The sequence below is a fragment of the Accipiter gentilis genome, chromosome 4, assembly GCF_929443795.1.
Source record: "Accipiter gentilis chromosome 4, bAccGen1.1, whole genome shotgun sequence".
NCBI lineage: Eukaryota > Metazoa > Chordata > Aves > Accipitriformes > Accipitridae > Astur > Astur gentilis.
In genome coordinates, this window is record NC_064883.1 from 23,956,352 (window position 1) to 23,976,745 (window position 20,394).

General features: G+C 37.2%; 1 protein-coding gene across 9 annotated transcripts; it reads right to left on the bottom strand.

Moving 5' to 3' along the window:
• Positions 1-1,776: 1,776 nt before the first annotated feature.
• On the bottom strand, positions 1,777-20,157 carry DBF4 (DBF4 zinc finger). 9 transcript variants are annotated; one of them, XM_049798536.1, is made up of 13 exons: positions 19,822-20,030; positions 19,367-19,480; positions 17,305-17,483; positions 15,191-15,385; positions 13,944-13,994; positions 13,318-13,387; positions 13,092-13,168; positions 11,521-11,551; positions 11,189-11,234; positions 9,349-9,480; positions 6,695-6,809; positions 6,234-6,358; positions 1,777-5,036 (listed from the first exon to the last, which is right to left on the bottom strand). In XM_049798536.1, exons 2-13 carry the CDS (start codon positions 19,371-19,373, stop codon positions 3,989-3,991), a joined length of 2,076 nt encoding a protein of 691 aa, XP_049654493.1. In that variant the 5' UTR covers positions 19,374-19,480; positions 19,822-20,030; the 3' UTR covers positions 1,777-3,988. The 9 variants fall into 9 exon arrangements, with proteins under 9 accessions (XP_049654493.1, XP_049654492.1, XP_049654489.1 ...); XM_049798534.1 differs by lacking the exon at positions 19,367-19,480 and adding an exon at positions 20,067-20,157 and having other exon boundaries at positions 1,778-5,036; positions 19,822-19,914; XM_049798537.1 differs by having other exon boundaries at positions 1,778-5,036; positions 19,310-19,480; positions 19,822-20,029.
• Between the last annotated feature and the right edge of the window lie 237 nt (positions 20,158-20,394).

Genomic DNA, 20,394 nt, shown 5'->3' on the forward strand with positions numbered 1-20,394 from the left:
AGGCGCACCCCCTCCCCGCCAGGCGCATCTAAGGAGCGATATACCTTGCAGTCCTATAGGCTGTAAAATAACACAGAATGATAGCATGAATAGATAACTGAAGCATGCCATTTCGTGGCAAGTTTAAGGTGGGACACAGATTCAATCACCTCGATGCACACTGGCAAGCCCTGAAGGACACAACAGATGCTAACGCGCTCGGTGCTCCTCAGGCTGTAACTACCTTTCCCCCAACTCCAAAGGGGAAGGCTGGATTTCAGTCACCTCCCTGTCACTTTGAGTCAAGTGTTCTCTAGTCAGATGTCGGGTGAGAGAGATTATTGTTTGAAGATCCCGCTACTGAGCGTAGGGCTTACCCGAGTGCATGAAACTCAGAAATCATTACAGAACTGCCTTACGCGTGTGTGGTTTTGGAGTCACCAATCCTCACGAGTGTCTATATGTACACCCATATATGCACGCACACAAGCAGAAGCATTCCCAACCCTTGGGAACGCTATCCTCTCAGCCGCACTACAAATTTACCTGAAGAGAAACGACATTTCTGTTCCAGATAAACAGATGCCGTGGAGCGAAGTCATATGCAGTAGCTGGGCATCACTGCAACGATACCAAGCTAATCTTGGTGTAGGTGTAACCAAAGCAAAACACTACTTCTAATGCTTTGTTTCTAAAAGCAGATTTCAACAACCTGTCTTTCGATGTTGTTACTACCATCCCAACTTCGCATTGGGTAGCCACAGTTTCCATGTTAAAAAGTCTTTACTGAAAATCACTTTGCTCTCTCCCATAGTACTGAAACAAAGTGGGTCTGAACAGATCAGTTACAACTCATCCCTACGCTGAAGTACCAAACCAGTACAGTGTCTCACCAGGCTTTCAGTAATGGTTGTGTGTGTGTGCATGCACACGCCTTCTATTTTAACATTTCAAAGATTATGATAAAACAGTTCACATCCCCAGAAATGTGCTTGCCACACCTATGAAAGAGAAACAATGAAGACCACTTGGTCACAGGATAATCACTTAGAGTACTTCATAATGTTAAAGTCTAGGGGATTTTTTCCATCAGCCTTTAAAATGAAGTAGTGTCTGTCATACGCAAGAGTTAAAGCTTTCACTTTTTTGTAACAGTCAAAACTTGGGTGCGTCATTATAATTTTGAATCCCACACTGAGTATAAGTGTAAGCTGCAGACAGTATGGGAATATAGCTCCAAGTTTCTCTAACCATCACAAAAAGGGAGCAACAGTTAGTATATTAACAACTGGTTTTCAATAGAATATAAGAATTAACTTCACCAGCTTCTCAGATTCATAGAAAGCAAGACAATAAAAAAAAAAAACCAACCAACAATGAAGTGCAGTAGTAGAAATCTGTGTACCTATGAAGGAGTTCAAACTGTAAATATGTAGTTATCACAAATATGTACTTACAAAAAAAATGCACTTCTAATGCTAAACCTTTATTCTAGTGACTACAGAGGTGCTTGTGGTAGTGTTTGAACTGTTAGACATGGCAGAATCCCTGCCACGTATTTTGAAAATATTAATTATCTTCTCTGGGAGGAAGTCAAGACAGACAGACAAATGTTTTAGTAACTAGCCTTCCATATTTAATTTTTTCAAATAGTAATACAATTCCTTTTAAATTTTTGTAAAAATATTTTTTTAAAAAAATCAAGCTTGAAAGATAATAAAGGCATGAAAATCACACACAACATAGTGAATAAACCTGTTTTAGAAATAGTCAATAGGCTTACTATGGCTTGTGATGCTATCTAAACATACTACATACAAAGGGGACTCAACACACCCTAATGTCACTAGTCATCTGTAAACAAAGTCTGCATCATGACTAAAAGTGCTTTTTGCAACCAGTAGCAGTGATTCTCCTACCTTGTTCTGCTTTACCATGAGTAGTCTTCATATTCTAATGACAAACCTCTGAATTTTTTTCCCTTAAGATTCTAAAGCCAGATTCTAATGTGTTTAAATCTCCTCTTTGCAGTGCCTGTTGAGCTAACAAGTTCTAATATTGCATCTCATCACATGCAAAACATACACACTGGTTATCTGATGAGTAGATTTACTAACATTGACTACCTCTCACCTTAATATTCAACTATTGCAATAATCTTTATGTATACAAATAACCGTGCATATACATCCCAGTCAGACGGAGGCCACCACACCAACTAAAGAGTATGTGTCTTTGGGGGCGGGAGGAGGGAGATGTCCCCAAGATGTGTTCGGGGAAAAAGGCAAGTTTTTGTTAGACTTGACTTTAGTACTGAACCCAAAAGCTAGAACAGAAAACAAACCAAAAAAACACTCACCCACAAAAACATTCTCAAGAGAAGAAAAATGGACACTTGTTCCTAAAATAGACTCATTGCATCAGAAAGCAATCCTATCATTAAAGCATTACTCAGAATGAAGAACAAAGTAATTGCTTCAACATTCTACTTTAAAGCCCCATTCCTAAAACACTATATATTGGTAAATTACAGGCAAAATATATATAGACATGCATATTCAAGATCAACTCCTTTTTAAAATGTTAATTTTGCTCATTTCTATAATGGCTTTCTATACAGTTTTCTGGATGTGAATACCGATCAGAAGAAACTATGAATCAAGTCAGAAGTGACCAGCAAGACAGAGAGACCAAAAGTAGTTCTTGCCAGACTGTACAGGCAAGTATATGAACAGTAGAATAAGGAATGTCACCTTTATGGTGACAGCAACACCCTAAGCAGCTACTTTCATCATTAAGCTTCCAATTCACATGCTCTTTGAAGGAAAGTAATTTTACATCATTTTCCTCACCCGTTCCTGCACACTAAGCTTTACCTACCCCTTGTAGAAAATATCCTATAAAGGACAGACAATAACATGCCACAACTGAAAGCACTTTAACCATAAGAACACTGACAGAGTAAGTTTGACAATATTAAATGGACAGTAAATAAAAATGTAAACAAGTAATTTATGCAAAAATTAATGAGAGTAATTTCTGCTGGTTTAGATCTCTTATATGACCTTAAGACACTGACATTTAATAATAAAGCTTTGCAATTACCTCCTGTAAATCCATACTCATGCCCTGCACTCATTTAGAGATATGGAATTTCTGAAAGAGATCAGCTCTGGTAAAGATTCAAAGTATTAAAAGTCTTCCTAGTTCTCACTTGTGGCTTTGCCTCTGAGTAAGCTAGTCAGACAGGCTAGCTACTCTGAAAGAAAGGAAAAAAAAAAATTTCAAACAAATTACCTAAGTCAATCAGAAACCTATTGGCTGTTTTGTTGTCGTTGCTTCTGTTGATGTGTTTGGGTTTTTTTAAAGAAAAATTAAAATATACATCTACTACTTTCCTTCTGGCTGAAAGACACAATAGAGCTAGTTTTAGTCTAAAAAAAATAAATTATGTCAGAGTAGCCAAAAAATACATGCTTTCCTAATCCTATTTCTTTGTGATTACACAGGTTGAGACAATTTCAGCAGAAAAAAATATTAGGAAAGCAAGTGACTTTTTTCTGCATTCTCTAATAAAGCAGCAGCAGAAAGAACCAATCCCCACAAAACATCAGTAGTGTGCAAGTAATGGACTGCCTTATTTACGATGGAACATCCAGTTATTTATAATGTGGTTATTTAGAGCCTACTATAATCAATGACTTTAGAAAATTATTCTATCCAAAGGCAGCTACATCATGCTTACTGGTTTTGCCTAGCAATTAATTTAACCCCAAATCTGGGGTCAGAGCCTTTTACTAGCTGTGATAAAGCAGTACCTTTTAAGAAAAAAACCCACAAAACCAAAACACCTTATTTTTATTTTTCATATTTACATATACAGAAGTTTTTGCATTAAAAAACTTGAAAACCAAACCATCTGTACATATAATACAGCAATTAAAGTCTCCATGAATAAAATCTGAAATTTGCAAGTTGTCTGAAAATCATTATCTTAAATAAAGCAGCATTAAAACCCAACAAATGGGGATGAGGATGAAGAAGAAAATAATGACCACATAACATTTGTATTCTGCCCTTCCCAGGTATCTTTTATGCTAGATAAATCTGAAAATCCACCAAATTCTGAGTTTCTTTCACTTGTCTGAAATAATTCCAGTAGGGCCTGCACTGGTGAGCTACCAGAACTTCTCTTCTCTTCAGGAACACGCAGTCCATCTGTATACTTTACACATAACTCCATATTCTGTTTCCGGGTTTCTCTTTTATTTCTTCCCAAGTAAAGCTTCACTTTTCTGTGCAGCTTTCCAGACGGTGAACTGTGTGCAGCGCTGGCAGCCAATTCATTAAGTTCTTTGTTCATAGCAGTATCAGATACCCCAGCCTCCAGAACTACATTGTGCTGTATCTGTTGATGATTATCACATAAATCACGATGTTTCTTGACAAACGTAGGATTGGCATCTGTTTTTTTCAAACACTTTGCTGGTAGAATTACTGCATTATTTAATTTTCGTTTTGGCTGTGATAGGTTTTTGTCTTTTTCACTAAAATCTGCAACTTGAGTATGAGAATATAAAGTACACGTGCCTTCCTGAAAATACTGTAAATGCTTTTTATTTACTTCTGGTTCCAATATTTCTTTACTGAATGGCTCATAAGCTCGAGACAAGTTCTCTGTATATGCTTTGTCATCTTTCCAAGGGGGTGGTTGTATGAAATTTGATGATACAACAGTCTCTCTTAAGTCTGCAGCACAGGAGCAATCAGTTCTAGTATTTTCATCATTATTTCTCAACTTACTTTTCAGTTCTGAAGGTTGTGACAGGTGACAAAAAAGAACTGAACAGATAGATCCAGAAATAGGGGTAGGTATTGGCACAGAATTTATTTGTACTTCTGCAGGCTGGCGATCCAGTTTGAGCGCCCTCATTGCTGTATCCTTCCACGAGTAGCTTTTCAATGAAACGCGTTGCCTTTTCAGTCGTTCTTTCAGCTCATCTGGTCTAGTTATCTTTCCAATAATAGGCGAAAAATATCCTGTACTACATTTTGTCCTACAGTGAAGTAGTTTAAAATTATTAAAAAACACTTGAAAAAACATGGGTGACATAACTTTATGCAACTGATTCCAGAAGAGCAACCAAACTGGCAAAGCAATTTTTGTTTTTACTTTTAAAAGAAAGATACATTTAGGGTAGCAACACACTATTTCTACAGGAACAGAGTACCTTATATTTGAATTCAATGTTTTTTAATTGATTTCTACAGCTCATAAAATTGTTCTAAAAATACACAATCTAGTGTTTCAGTAAACCTCAGTTCACAGTGGTATTAAGAACAAAAGAAATTAATTAATATAATGCAATGACTGTAAATACTTACAAATATTCTATATGTACACATAAAATTAGTATAATTATATATGATTTTCTTGACATAGTATTTCAAACCTAACCACTCTTGAGTATTATTAATCACAAAAGGAATAAAGGCTTGCCTTCATTAGGCTATCAGCTGTTTGACTCTATTTGCATTTCCTTTGATTTCACTAACAGTATCTTTATTTCTTCAATACTTTTTTTTTTTAATGAGAAAGTTATTCCTTATCTCCAAACTCATTTGCAAAATATCAGAGCAATCTTGAACTAAGTTCCTGTTCCAAGTAACAGACACTGGTGCCTACAGTCCAAGACATGAAACAAGTCATTCTCACCCATTTAAGCTTTCGAGCTATGAAGAAGAAAGGAAAATCTGCTTTCTTCATCCAGCACAAGCAGGACAGAAGCTAAGAGGCTTAGATTATAGATAGGAAGACCTAGAGTTTTTTCACTGGTAAGGAGATCAGGTTGACTGAGGGGTATATCATTTGCTGTCCTTAGGCTACTAACAATGACAGAAAGTTTTTAGAGCAAGATGTCCAGACATTGCTTCCTTCTGTCAGCAATATTTTAGTACAGTGTATCTTGCTTTACTGAAGCTGAAGGATAGGCAGGACAACTTTTGGCAATTCCTTTCAGTCACATTTTCCTGTGATGCCATCCGCACTTTTAATTTTTTTAGTCTTTTCCCCCCTAATTTCTGCTTTATAGAACTGATTTACCAGGTACCACTGTACTGAAAATTTCAGTGATTTACTTCAGACTGAAAAACATGAATTTATTCTGTACCAGATCCAGAATTTCACAATTAAGTATCTTTATGTTCAATGTTCTAAATTTTAAAGGCTCTGTGAGTTAAGACATGTAACTTACCTTTTTATTTTTTTTGCATCATCTTTGTATTCAACAAACTCATAAACAAACTTGGAGATTATATCATCAACAACTTGATACTGTGTGCTTTGTGCAAAATTTTGGTGTTGTTCACTTTCAAGATGCTAGAATTAAAAGAAAAAAACATGAAACAAATCTAATACTACATATATGAATATACAAGTCAACAGTATGATATGGAGTAGTAAGTAAATATCATTAATTTGCTACCAGTGTCTCTGAGACATGAACTACTAGTGCCTTCAGCTTCATACACAGCAGCAGCAATCAAGAATTAAAAGCTACAAGGGAAAAAAATACCCACCTGCTGCTTTTTAGGACATACATTCAGAAAATCTTTTAAGATAAAAAAAATACATTCAACTAGCAAGTAGAAATCACTGTTGATATCACACTTGAGATACAACTGTATCAAAGCATATACTTGACATTTCACATACTGCTTGCAGATCTTCATATTTCTTCCCACAACATTCACAATATCCTCTCTTTTTTTTGTCCTTCTGAGGGAGCTGAACAGGAGTTCCACAGTCCTTGTCACTATTGATTTTGTTTCTGTTAACAGAAAAGTTATATTAATGAGTCTCAAATATGGAGCTGAGGTCTAGATTTGTCTCTCACAGTATGTTCATTCTTATTCACTTAAAAAAAATAAAAACCCTCCTTTATTTCCCCTCAAACTATTTACATTGTGTTAGTCAAGGCTTAGGAAAAACAAAGTGAAAAACTATGCATTAATTAAAAAAAAAATAATTTACTGCAAGACAACAGGCAGACCCAGTGGAACTATATGTAAGCATAAAACATCCACGTTAGTACAGATGTACTACTATCACTGTCTCAGAATAAACAATGCAAAATTGCTAAACAAAAAAAATCTCACTTGACAAATCAAAGGACATACTGAGATCTCTGTGCATAGCTGATAAAAGAAAAGGTTTGATAAAATCAGAAGAAAAAAAGTCTTCTAACATCTCGTCAACTGTCAGTATTTTTGATGCCAAGAAAACACACAACAAAAACACTTGGTCTAACACATGACCTCTCATTCTTTTGTAAAAGTAAAGAACAGTCGTATCTGTTGGTTATACACAGGTTTTGAATATGCTGACCAAATACCATTTTGTCCTGTTTTTCTACGTACAGGCTAAGTGTAAATCAAAGGAAATTAACCTCAAGTTCTTCCTGGACATTAAAACACAAAGAGGTTTTCAATAGCTGCTCTGTGACCTTCAGAGTCCTCATCTGGGGAGAGCTGTTTGCTGCAACTCACTATTAAACCACCTAAGAATATATGCTAGCAGTAAAGCAAAACCACCAATTTCTACTTCCCTTTTACTTCAGAAGAATAGTGCCATCTCCCTGTCTAGCCAAAAATCATTCTGACAGACTTTACCAAGTATTGGCATAGATGTAAGCTCAGGACTTAACACCAAAAAAAACCTGTCCTGAAAAATCTCTAACTTACAAAGCATAGCAATGTATTGCTCAACACAATAAGGGTACACTGCTTTCAACAATCACTTTCAATCAACAACTCTAAATTGGTGACACCTACTCCAGCATTTCTTTGGTTCCATAGGATACCTTCCATCTAACTGTGTACTTTCACCATTACATTTGCCCTTTCAGCTTCCCTCTTTGGGGAAAAGTAAAAATGTGAAAATCAGAGAACCACTAAAGCAGGGTAAGCCATAGAATTTATCATCTGAAGTATGAATGTCTGCAACTCTTGCCCAATGCAGAAGCAAGTAGAATTGACAACTTTGCTTCAACAAGCTTTTCTCCCAGATAAAGATAAAACAAGCGAGCACTACCCTTTCTCTCTCCTAAAACTGACATTCCTCACATTTGCCTGCCTAGTATGAAATAATCTCTGTTTTTCTAAATATCTCTCTGCCATGTGCCAACCTGAAAGATTAAATAGGAATATTCATTCAAACATAAGTCCTGAAATTTTTCATATATCATATTCCTTAATCCATACAAATGGAAATAATGCCTTTTTTTTTAATGCTTTTAAAAGAATGGGCCTTTCTAACCCCCCTCTGAAAAGGCACCATCAGAAGTTTCATTGCAATTAAAAAAAAATTAAAAAAAGAAAATAAAATTCATCATGTGAACATCAGCTGAAAACCTCCAGCACTATAATAATTGAATAATAGTGAAGACTGCACAGAACCTGAACAGTGGAGAAGCTGTTTTATAAAGAAAACAAGTATCACACCTAAATAATTCTCAGAAAAGCAAGGACAGAAAAGCAGTAAAAGTTACTAGATACAGAAAATTCCAAGCAAAGCTACCTTGCACCTAAATATCTTTAGTCTCTCACCATGAAGCAATTTTAGAAGTCAATGAAAGTATCATGAATACTCCAGATATGCTAGGTAAAAGAAATTCAAAACAATAGTTTGACTCACCAAAACCAAGATAATTAAGACTCCTAAGTAGTTTCAAATCATAAAATTGATTTACCAAAATTTCTAACTGCATCTGGAGTGCTCAAATAGAGCCTGAATTGCAAAATGTATCATATAAACACTTGCTGTAAGACCAACTGCAATTCTACTGGGCAGCTGACACCCAGAGTCTAATTTCTATAAATTCGACTTTATCCAACGTGCACTCTTTATCAACGATTTTGCACTATGACCGAATACCACTGTTTTAAAATTTTTTAACTGCCTACTTCAGCATTATACTGACAAATATCAAAATAAGTCTTAAGAAATCCACTTGCTGTAAAATACTTACTGGATGGCATCCAAGATGAGGACAAAGAAGAAACCAGTGGCAGAAAGGAAAAAAATATCTTATGCTGACCCACAGTGATAGGAGAAGGCCGCATTTTTGGATGTATGCATCTGTATGTCCAAAAAAAGGACTAAAGACAGGATAAAGAGGGTACAGAAAGATAGACAAGACACCAGCAGTTACAGTGCAGCAAATACATCAGCTGAGACATGGCTATTAGTATTAAATATCACACAAGATTAGAAGAAAAACAATTATTTTAGAAAACAATTACTTTAGAATTATTTTAGAGAACTGTCCTCGCCTCTGTCCACACCTCAATGACAAGTTTTCAACAAACCTTTGCTTAGACTGAGTTTGCTTTTGACCAGAAGGATGCTTCTTATCCACCTCAAATGGACTATATGGTTTTGGAACACAGTAGTTCAGAACCGGAAAACTGTGTAACTGCAGATAAAATGGTCGGTAGCGGCTGTATTGCACAAAACAAGGGCATTAGAACAATCAGAAATGGAAAAAGGAGTTTATAGCACAAATTACAATCAGGTCAAAAATCTTGAAAAAGTGTTTCTCTTACATATAACATACACAAGAATGCTAAGCAGATAAATATCCTAGAATAACTCATTCCTTCCTTCCTATAAACTTGATACTTTCTCAAAATAGATTTGCCTTGAGTTTCCATAGCTGTCTTACACACTCCCCGAGGTACAGCCTTCACACCTATTTATTGTTGAGAGTTGGGTAACCAATAAAACTAAGAACAATTTGGACAATGGTGCATACTGTGAGAAGTAGCTATAGCAGTTCCTAACATCTGATGCGTTATTTTTTTTTTTCCATTTTCTTCTTTTTTGAAAAAATTTAATCAATTCACCATTCAAAACATAAAAACTGATCTTTTAATTTTCCAAAAAGATCATTTTCCTGTACACCACTGTATTTGGAGAGACATTAGAACCAGCAACCCTACCAATGCTCTGAATATATTAAAAATGTTTAAAATATGACACACCAAAGGTTTACATACTGAACCATTTGGCTGAAATGCTGATACCAGAGTTCAGTCTGACTTTTTTCGCCACACTACTATTGTAAGCTACCCAGGCAGAAGAAAAAGAGCAAGTCTGGAAAATACAATAAGGACAGCTAAGCATCTTGTTCTGCTTCTGAACTGTTATTTATGTTGCATACACTTTTAAACATTAAAAACCCATTGTTTATGCTACATAAACATTTAAAAGTGTTTCAGGTGTTTAGTACCCAGCTACATTCAGAAGTGAAATTCACACATATTTGTATATGAATTTCTTGTACTTACAACCATGTTTGTCCAATTCTCCCCACTATCATGTCCCTCATACCTATTATACCAACTACCAGTGTAAGACCAGGTTTAGATCTCTTTTTAATACAGGTAAGTGTGTCAAAGAAATCAGGTCAAAGAATTTGGAGCTTATAAACTCATCATAAAGCAGAAATTAGTTAAGAATTTAAAGGCACAAAACACACTGTGAAGAACTGCACTTTTTTATATTCATTGTTCTCTCAACTTCTGGCAAACTGGTACTTCCTTACACAACCAGGTCTGATCGATTACAGGACCAGAAAGATGTGAAAATTTTAAAGGGTGAAAGTATCCAATCTCATGCTACTGTGAATATTGAAAATCAGATTAATAGTTTTGGTTTGTTTGTGGTTTTTTTTATAAAGAAATGATTGAACAGGAAATTAAACCTAATTTCAAGGGATGATTTTAACTATAACAACTTCCCCTTCCTTACATCTAAACAGTCTCTGCAGGAGATAAACATTATTGAGTTTATCTAGAATTTAGTATACGAAGTTTTATTGGCCTTTTAGGCTACAGGATTTGGATCTAAGAAACGATGCCAAGGTTCTAAGCTTCCAACTTTCCACTTCCATTACCTATTACAAATATTCTCTGCTATAATACTACTTGCTCAATCTCATTCAGTTGCTAAACACACAGTCCCTATCCAGAACATGCAGAGATGAAAATTTTCTATCTTACTATAAGAGGACAGTATGTCTGGCATCTAAAGTCATGAAGTTGAAGGAAATTGAAATCTGAAGGCCACTTCCTCAAGGCATACTAAATGTTTCTGAATTACTCAGTTTGAGAACGACAATATTGAATGCATGAAGAGAACACTTACCGACTTCTATCTTCCACCTTGACAAATGGATTTTTCAGTCTACCTGCTCAAGGGGTGAGAAAAGGAAATTAAGAGAAATACTTTTCTTCATTCAGCAAGTTACACCAGTAGCTAAATAAATAAGCAGACATTATTTTAGAATTCATTATGTATTCATTATTGAATTCATTATTGACAAACTCTTGATTTCCATGAAGTTTTTCTACATACTTTTCTTAGACACACAAATTAGAATACAGCAGCACAATTGACCAGATGAGAACTGTAGTACATTTTTAAGCATGCAGAAAATAAGGCAAAACAGAAACCTCAACAAATATTGAAATACTTACTTCTTGACTTTTGAACAGTAACTTGTTTTCCCTATTGAAAAAAGAGAGAAGGTATAAAATCCCTGTGAATATTATTCTGCAGTTTACTTAAAGATTTCACTGTAGCTAATTTTAAGTTATGAGGGTCTCCCAGTGTTAATCATGACTTCATACACAGTCACCGTAAATTTTGCAGGAAACTAAGCTCATTAGTACTTCAGAAGTATAGTGACATGTTTCCCAAAGAAATATTTATTTCCACACCGCAAAAAAAGAAGTGTTCTTATTGCAACATTTCAATTTTTCCTAAAACAAAAACCCCAAAAAGGTAGATTTATACACTTATTCTCTCTCCTCCCCCAAAATACCTTGCCATGGTTGAAAGCCAATTCTTAAATACGGATAACATTTTTACAACACTTTATAAATGCTAATTAACTACAAGCTGTAAAATGCCACCAAAACCTGCAGATAGTAACATTCTCCAATTAAAACAATTCTTCTCATTCAAATGGATTTACACAGGTTGGTGGGTTTTTGGGGTTGGTTTTTTTTCCAATCAAGATTAAAAATAAAAGGATTAGTTTGTCTTCAGAAAAGAGTAAAGTCTACTACACTCAAGCATCAACTGTTAGCTGTAATTGATTCTGGTAAAGGTAAAAACTTGTATTTTATACTACTTGCAAAAAAACCCCACCCTGCTACCCGTGAACACTGATACACTGATGATTTAACAGAAGATTTCATGAGGCCTCAATAGTTAGCCAATATTGCATTCTGAAACAACGTAACATACACTAGATGGTATGTTTCTATTTACTTATCACAAACCTCCACCTGGACTAGATAATTGTACAACTTCAGGTGTTTAATTTAAATTACAGAGCAACCGCAGATGGAACGCACAAGTAGCTAAAAAGCAGCTAAAACAGTTTTCAGTGTCTCACTATGTCATACACTAAAATCTAGAGAAATTAGGATTTTCACATGCCACCTGCACATTACTGGCAGAATAGCTCAAAGATACTTTATGCTAGTTCTTTAAAAGACTAGGAAGGAAAAGATGCAGAGCTGAGCAACTGACACAGATACCCTAGAGACAGCTTCTTCAGGAAATGTAACTGTGATTCTTCAAAATGGTCCATCAAAAGGAAAGGGTTTCTAATCACTGTGTCCAAGCAGAAATTATACAAGGCAACTTAACCACAATCTACATCGTACTAAAACCAAGCTACTGGTTTTTTTATTATTATTTTTTATTTTTGAGGCAGGCAGGCAGAATGGAAATTTCAGACAGTTCAGTACTTCTGATTCTTAGATATTCTTTGAGAGAGCAAAGTTCTACAAATGATTTAATCAATGCTCCTATGGCATTTATTTTCTAATAATGCTGAAATGTGTATCTAATACTTTCCAATTTTCAAAGTCGGGTTTTAAATCAGTTCATAAAACATAGTGGTCTGTGAAAAACTGAACACGAGCAAGACTTTATTAAAATAAAATCCGTAAGCTTCACAGTAGGTTAAGTACACCTGTGTTTTCTCAGTTAATGAAACAAATGGCATTTTCACAAATGGCAAAGAGCCACTTACCACATCTTTAAAAGAACTGCCTGCTCTTTTGATCAGGTAGAGCTCCTTTTTCTTTTGTTCAATGTAATTCTTAACATCTGGCAAAAAGAGGGAGAGTAATACTCAGCTGAGTTTATTTTTGTATCTTTAAACTGATTTGTCATTTTAAATATTTTTAATTCAACAAAAGAATAATTAAATGAATGTTACACATTCAAGTTAGGCTTCATCAAACAAAAATATTTACCGTCAATATGAAGCACCTTCACTCCCCAACTCAAAGCATTGGATAGTATACTACCAGAGGGGATTAAGTCCTGCAAACAATAAATTGTATTAATAATTTTAAGCACTACATAGTAGATTATGTAAAATAATTACAAATACATTACAACATGTAATATGAAAAGCTGAGATCAAAGCTCAAAAAAGATGCTTTGCTTCTTGCCAAAAGACTATCGCTCTCCTCAACTGACTTTTCCATCTGTGTCACAGCACTTCACAATCAAAAGATTATATTTAACCTTTCATAATGCCAAAAGTGTTCTCTACTGTCACATTTTATACTAAGATTTGAAGACAGGGAATTTATACATTTACTTTAACTTCATGAGCACCTCTCAAATGCTAGCTATATTAGCAATCCTGATAAACTATAATACTGGTCATAAGATTCCACAGACTTTCAATTCTTCAGAAAGTACCCAGAAAGCATGACCTGAGTTTTACTTAAGACAGTTCCTCAATTTCTGCCAGAGTGTTCCATGAGGGACTTCTCTCTTAGACCACTAAGACCACTCTTACTACTGCTTGTTTTCCAGAAGAGCAAAACCAAAGTTTCTCAAGCACAAATTTGTTGATTACTTGGCCTACCTGCTCTTTGATTGCTTTTTCAACTAAGGATTTTCCTCTGCTGAAACATACCTATATTAAAACAGAAACACATTTGTCCCAAGTCAGAACTCATTTGAAAAAAGCAAAAGGTAAAACAATTTACATTGTTGCAAACAAATACACATTTTAGCTATGATAGTCTCCTTTTGTTCACTGTACTGCTATTTTTCATTAATTTGCATCTTCCCCACAAGGCTACAGTTGATACAGTCTGGGGGGCGGGGGGGAAACCAACCCCTACAAGTAATTGTTTTCAGCCAAAGCACGGCACTGCATGGCTGAAGCAATGTTAGTGCTGGAACAACATAGATGGTGGGAGTAAGCAGACAGTAGCACATGCCAAAAGATGAGGTTTCATTAGCTGCACTTGCGCCAAATTAAGCTAGCAGTCACGAATATAATCATGTCCTCTGTCTTAACCCCATCTTTTCTATCACCAGTGCATCTCCTGTTGTACTATATGCTGTATATTCATAATAAGCAGGCCTTCACCTATCCACGTTATTTGCAAAATGAGGTGATCTCAACCATGCAATGCAAAGACAAGCCCACAGACTGACTTGCAGTCATGTTTCTAAGTACCATGTATATAGCACAGCTGCTTGTTTCCAACTGTATTTTGAAAGGACCCAAGACTTGCCCGTGTAAGAAACTTCACATAAACCTGCACAATCAGATACTAACTCTTGCAATTAACGTGATCCTCCAAGAAAGAGCTCAGAAAAACTTAATGTTCATAATGTTCAATTTTAATTATTTCCTTGAACTACTGTCAAAGACCACTTCTGTAAATATCTGCATAAACAACATCACAGCAGCCAGATTTTAACAGGCCATGTTACTAAAGAGAGAACCACCACTGGATGCCATCACAAGCCTATCCATATTGTTATGTTTGACAGCTGGATCAATGTCAATGATTAATTATAAGTCAGACATACTATATTAGAACAGCTTTTAGCGTAGTCTGCTTATTTGCAGAAAAGGCTCCTTTTTTTAATTAGTTTTTGAAACTTTGCTTAATTAGTTTGAGTTAGTTAACAACTTAGCCTGAACTAGTTTAAAAGTATGTTTGACCTGTTAAAAAAACCTAAAATTAAATTAAAAAATGCCTTATTCACCCAAGTAACTGTTGCCATCTTTAGGAAACAAAATAGGAGAAAAAAATGTAAGAGTGTATCCCATGGGTTGTACCTGATTTGCAGTAGTATTACTAAGAAACTTACTGTATCTACTATCTTAAATGAACTTCCATCATGTCGATCTTTTCGGTTGCTAGGATGAGGTGAACTATTTCCTCCATTGCATGCCGATTCTGGGCTAGGAACAGGAGAAACCTGACCAAGAGTTGGTGCAAATTTTGCCTCCTTTTTATTAGACACCAGATAGCTGATATCTTTACTAAGAAAACTCTCCACTCTCTAAATATAAAGATATAAAGCAAGTAATTATTTCAGGACAATAAATCAGTAACTCAATTTTACATTGCATGCTTTAAAGCAAAGTGACAACAATTCTAGAATAATTAAGTTCAAAAATATGGAATTAATGAGAAGATACTTTCTAAAGATCTGGATGACGATTACAATTGAACTGTAGTAGCATCTTGCCAGTCACAAATTCTAATTCCAATTTTTTAATTTTGTAATGTCTATCAAAAGAGCTTTGCTTTGTTTCAATTATTATCATTCTTTGAACTATTTAGCTGCAATACTTTCCCAATAGAAGAATTCAAACACTGCATTCAGAAGTAACAGAATAATTCAAGGAAAATCATAGTTTATATAATTTTATGTAACAGAAATTACATAGAAGTGTTCAGCTAAACTTAAAGACATATGTATGCAAATGCAATTTACAGTTTGCAAGAAGCTATAAATTCATTGAGTTTAGAACCAGCAGAAAAATAAAAATTTCAGGACTGTTGTCATATTTCACACCTACAGTCTTCATAACGCATCTCAAAAACTTAAAAGACTTAAGTAGATTCATAATATTTTCATACTCGGCAAGACAAAATATGTGGTTATCCTATGTTTACTCTCTTCACTTTGGTCCTTCAGTCTTTTGTTACCAACTGTTGTGTGATCATCAGCTCTATTTGCCTTGTTATTTCTTGCCAGTTTATGTAGATTAAAATATATTCCTCTTCTCCACTAATCAGTATGGGAAGCACAAACCACATAGGCAGCAAGCTTGAAACTGTGCCTTCCAATTCTGGTCTATGTACCTTTTACAGAAATGGGACATATACAGAGAGGCACTTTTGAGTGCACTCTGCACAAGTAACAGCGAAACATGTGGTAGTTGATCTTGACGGTGCTGGGCACCTCAGATTTAGGCATATACTCCTCAGAATAAAACACAAACCCCCTCCTTTTCAGTCTTTGATTTGCAGCCTCACCTTTCACATATGAATTCCTAAAATTCTGTTTTAGAAAGACAAAAGATAGCGTGCTTTCATTTAATGCTAAATGTAAAGAGAGGCATTTAACTTGAAACAATATTATTGCTATTCCTTACCTCTACTATAATTTCAGACAGCATCTTGATTAACAAGTGTCAATTTCATAAAACTGCTCAGCACTCCTCTGAGGTCAAACTATTACCAAAGCAACATTCAGAACAGCTAGAGATTTAAGCAGATCCCTTTTGCTTCTGTGGTTAAAGGGTGTTTAATACTCTAACTGCCAAGATTCCTCTACACTAATTCAAAATATTCAAGCTTAAAGTGGACTAAGCAATTGCATTGCTTGTGCGTTACTATGACACCCTGTACTTGCTTGTATCAAAGCGTTTCTTCCATACAGAAGAATTAGGAAAAAAAATTAAGTATAAAGATGCTTATAAAATTTATGATTTAAATAAGAGTATTTAAAAATACTCATCAACATACTCTGTGCAGAAAGTACTGAAGTTACTGACTTTTAGTAAGCATATGCAAAACACTTCCTCTAATGTCTTTCAGGTTCAGCTGAACAACTTTAGTTGTAACATGTAAACGTGTCAATAGTCAGAAGAAGCAGAAAAAAAATCACCTCAAACAATGAAACTTGTTAAATTTGGATAAAACTTTAAGAAAATGAATAATCAACTGAAAACAAACCTTTATAATAAACACCTTTGTTACAATTACCAAAGCAGCTTCTAGCAAAAAAACACAAAATAATTTTTTGATAAGCTAACTGTTTGTATTAAACATTAAGACAAACATAAAAAAATGAAACCCCGTCACATATAAAAAATAACATTAAAATGCAGTTGCAAAGAACATGGAAAAGGCATTCTACATGCACAGATATTCTTCTTGTTTCATAAAGGCCTCTGCTCATTAACTTACCCCTCCTAGCTCTTTGAGGTCCCTTCCTATTTTTTCAGAGATCACATTTGATGGAATATCAAGGTAAAACACCTTCCCAGTGAGTGGCTTATATTTAAGTTTCTCTAGTTTTCCTGTATCTTTTTTCACGTTCTTCAGAGAAGATCTTATCTTTTCTGTTTTTGCTTGCATTCCATCTGCTGCAAAAAAGAAAAGGGAATTTAAACAGGACAGTGTTTTACAAACCATGTTTATTTTTTTCTTTTCAAAAGCAAAAACTCCTAAATTATGGAAATGGACAAGGCAAGCTTCCATGCAATATAGGACCTTTAAAAAATAGCTGTACGTTAAACATGTCAAAACCAAGACATTAATAATAATAATACCACATATAGCCATTAGAAGTTTCTTCTTAAAATCATATCCTAATATGGACTTTTTATTTCAGTTGCTATGCAATGCCATCAATTTTCTCACCCAGCTTGGCAAGTGTTTGCTATCTCTGTACCACAGTAAATACACTACTTGCACAGTCACTGAGAATCACAAGAACACCATTTCAGAACAGAATCTCTCCTACTCATCTGAGACAAAACGGATTCATATAGACTCATTAGAACAAAAAACGGTCAAAAGTAGCTGAAATGCCAAAAAATACAAGACCTAGATTCTACTATTTATCTGAATTTTGAGCACCCACCTGAGACGCAGCAAAACTAAGCTTAAAGTGCAGAACCATTCTAGTTACGACCACTCTTTCTGTCCCAGTTAATTTTACTCTAAAACTAAGAAACCACATACAGTAGTAATTAAACTGTGCTGATGAACTTCACTGGTGCTCAGCGCAGAGCCATCCATGCAGGCTTAACTGTTAGGCTAGACATTTAAATAAGCAAATAATAATAATAATAATAATTAAAAAAAAAAAATCAGTCTGGGTGAGAAATAAGCCTCATTTCTCAAGGGAAATCTTGGAATGTGCTAGAGTTCTATGAGAACATCAGCTCAATACTGAGTAGCAATCAAAAAAAAAAAAGAAATTGCTAAGAAACAGAAAATAAAACGGCTAATTTTATTATGCTACTTCATAAATGCAGGACTCGGCCACATCTTAAATACAGCCTGCAAAAGAGTAACAAGGATGAAGAGTGACCTTATAGATTAAGACTTTGTCAGTCTTAATCTATAAGTAAATGATTTAAGGGAAAAAGAATACAGATACACAAAATCAAGAAGAACACTGAGAGAATGGCTAAACAGCCTATTCCAGTAGAAGAGATATGGGGCACCAAACAATACTAAGAGGCAGGTACAAAATGAAGAATGGGAATTGATTCTCTATGCAACAGGGCAACCCTCTGTAGCCTGCTGCCAAGGAATGCTGTCAATACACCTTGTCTGTTCTTAGATCCACAGGAACCCATTTACAACCAATGACAGAGACAGAATCATCCATGACATGCACACTGTCTTTTCTTTCTCAGTGACTGACACCCTACTCCTAGTTGCTCCTCTTCTTGGGAGGCTCAAAAGAGACTTCCTGCTACAGAAGTGATCAGGCCTCTCTGGAGACAAAAAGCCAACACGCAAAACAGTCCCTCTGTTATGTCTTCTCTCCCTCCCTGAAATGGTCTTAGATGGGAGAGGGAGCAGAACCACCCACTCATGCTGCAAGATCCTGTAGGTAACGGTTATGAATGCACATAAGTGAAGCAGGAACAGCAGATAGCTTTGTAGAATCTAGGAGACCCTAAAGAATTGGAGATATAGGAAAATGGGGAGACTTAGGATAGTGTAACTGATTCAGAATCTAAACAGAAGAGATGAATGAATGATAAGCAGGTGTGCAAGTGAAATTCCATAGGTGACCAGGGATCAAACACGGTGTTATAGCCAGCACACACATGTGATGGCCAGAGCAGCTCAAAAATTAACACACTACATACTGGAATTCATATTGGAAAATACATATTAAACTTCTTGGGGATAATCAAAAGTTTGGAGTGAGTTGGCAGTACTGCAGTACCAGTAAAGAGTCTCTCCCATAAAACGGCTGCATTTTAATGCCCTGGGCCTAACGTGCCTTCCATGCAACGGCTCCTGATACCAATGAAGATTTGCCTGGGTGGAGCAGTTTGCACGGCGGTGGCCTAGCGAATTTCAACACAGCTACTAGCTTCTTTGCACTGGAAGCATCCTGTAAAACAGAACGAGTTAGCCAGCTAACTTTTCAGGTACGCGCTTTTACGTTTAATTCCCCAAACCACGCAAAGGTTATTTCCGCTGTCCACCGCTAACAAAGCCTGCCCAAAGGCGTGCTTACCCGGCAGCCTGACGGGGGCAAGAGGCCCAAACCCAGCACCGGGCTGACTGCGGGGGCTCACGACGAGAGACCGGCACCAGGCCGCGGCTGAAAGCGACCCCGCTGACGGTGGGAAAGGCTTGACCTCCCCCACGCCCCCCCCTCCGACCCCCCCGAGCTCCGAGCCGGGCCGCGGCAGCTCCCCTCCGGGCCACCCCCAGCGACCCGCCGCTTACGGGGACGCGCTCCTTTGTCGGCGGCCTCCGCAGCGCTCGGTTTCATCTTCCCGCGGAGTCACATCCTCCTCTCCTCGCCGCCCGCCGGCGTACCTGCGGGGGTTCAGCGGGGCCGCTCAGCTCCCCGGCCCGCAGCAGCGGCGGCGGCGGCAGCCCCGCTCCCCCGGCGGCTCTCGCCACAGCCCGCCCCTCCCTGCCGCAGCCGCTGGGAGCCGGCGCGGAGTTCCGGGCGGTGCTCCCCTCACCGGGCCTTCCCGCCTCCGCCAGCCCCAGCCCGCCGCGCGGGGCCTCGCTGCTCCTCCTCCTCCCGGAGGGCGCCCGCCGCCGGCCGCGCCTCACCAACGGTCGGCCCCGCGCGGGCGCACGCGGTAAGGCGCGGGCAGGCGGGGGGCGAGCGCTGGGGCTGGGGGGGGGAGGGGAGGAGCGCGGGGGGAGGCGGGGTCCCTCCCGTGAAGGAGAGGGCGGAAGGGAAGGGAAGGCGTCCCTGCGGCGGGCGGGAGGTCAGCGGCTGTTGCTGCGGCGGGAGGGGTGCCGCCGCCGCCACCCTCCCCCCCCCTCTTTCACCTCGCCTCA

Excerpts from the sequence above, each read along its gene's own strand:
- DBF4 (XM_049798529.1), bottom strand. The coding sequence starts at position 17,682 with ATGGCTATATGTGGTATTATTATTATTAATGTCTTGGTTTTGACATGT. Across the intron at positions 6,810-9,348 it reads CAAACTCAGTCTAAGCAAAG|AAACAAAATCAATAGTGACA; the intron begins GTTTGTTGAAAA and ends TTCTGTTAACAG. Across the intron at positions 6,359-6,694 it reads AATATGAAGATCTGCAAGCA|CATCTTGAAAGTGAACAACA; the intron begins GTATGTGAAATG and ends TTTTAATTCTAG.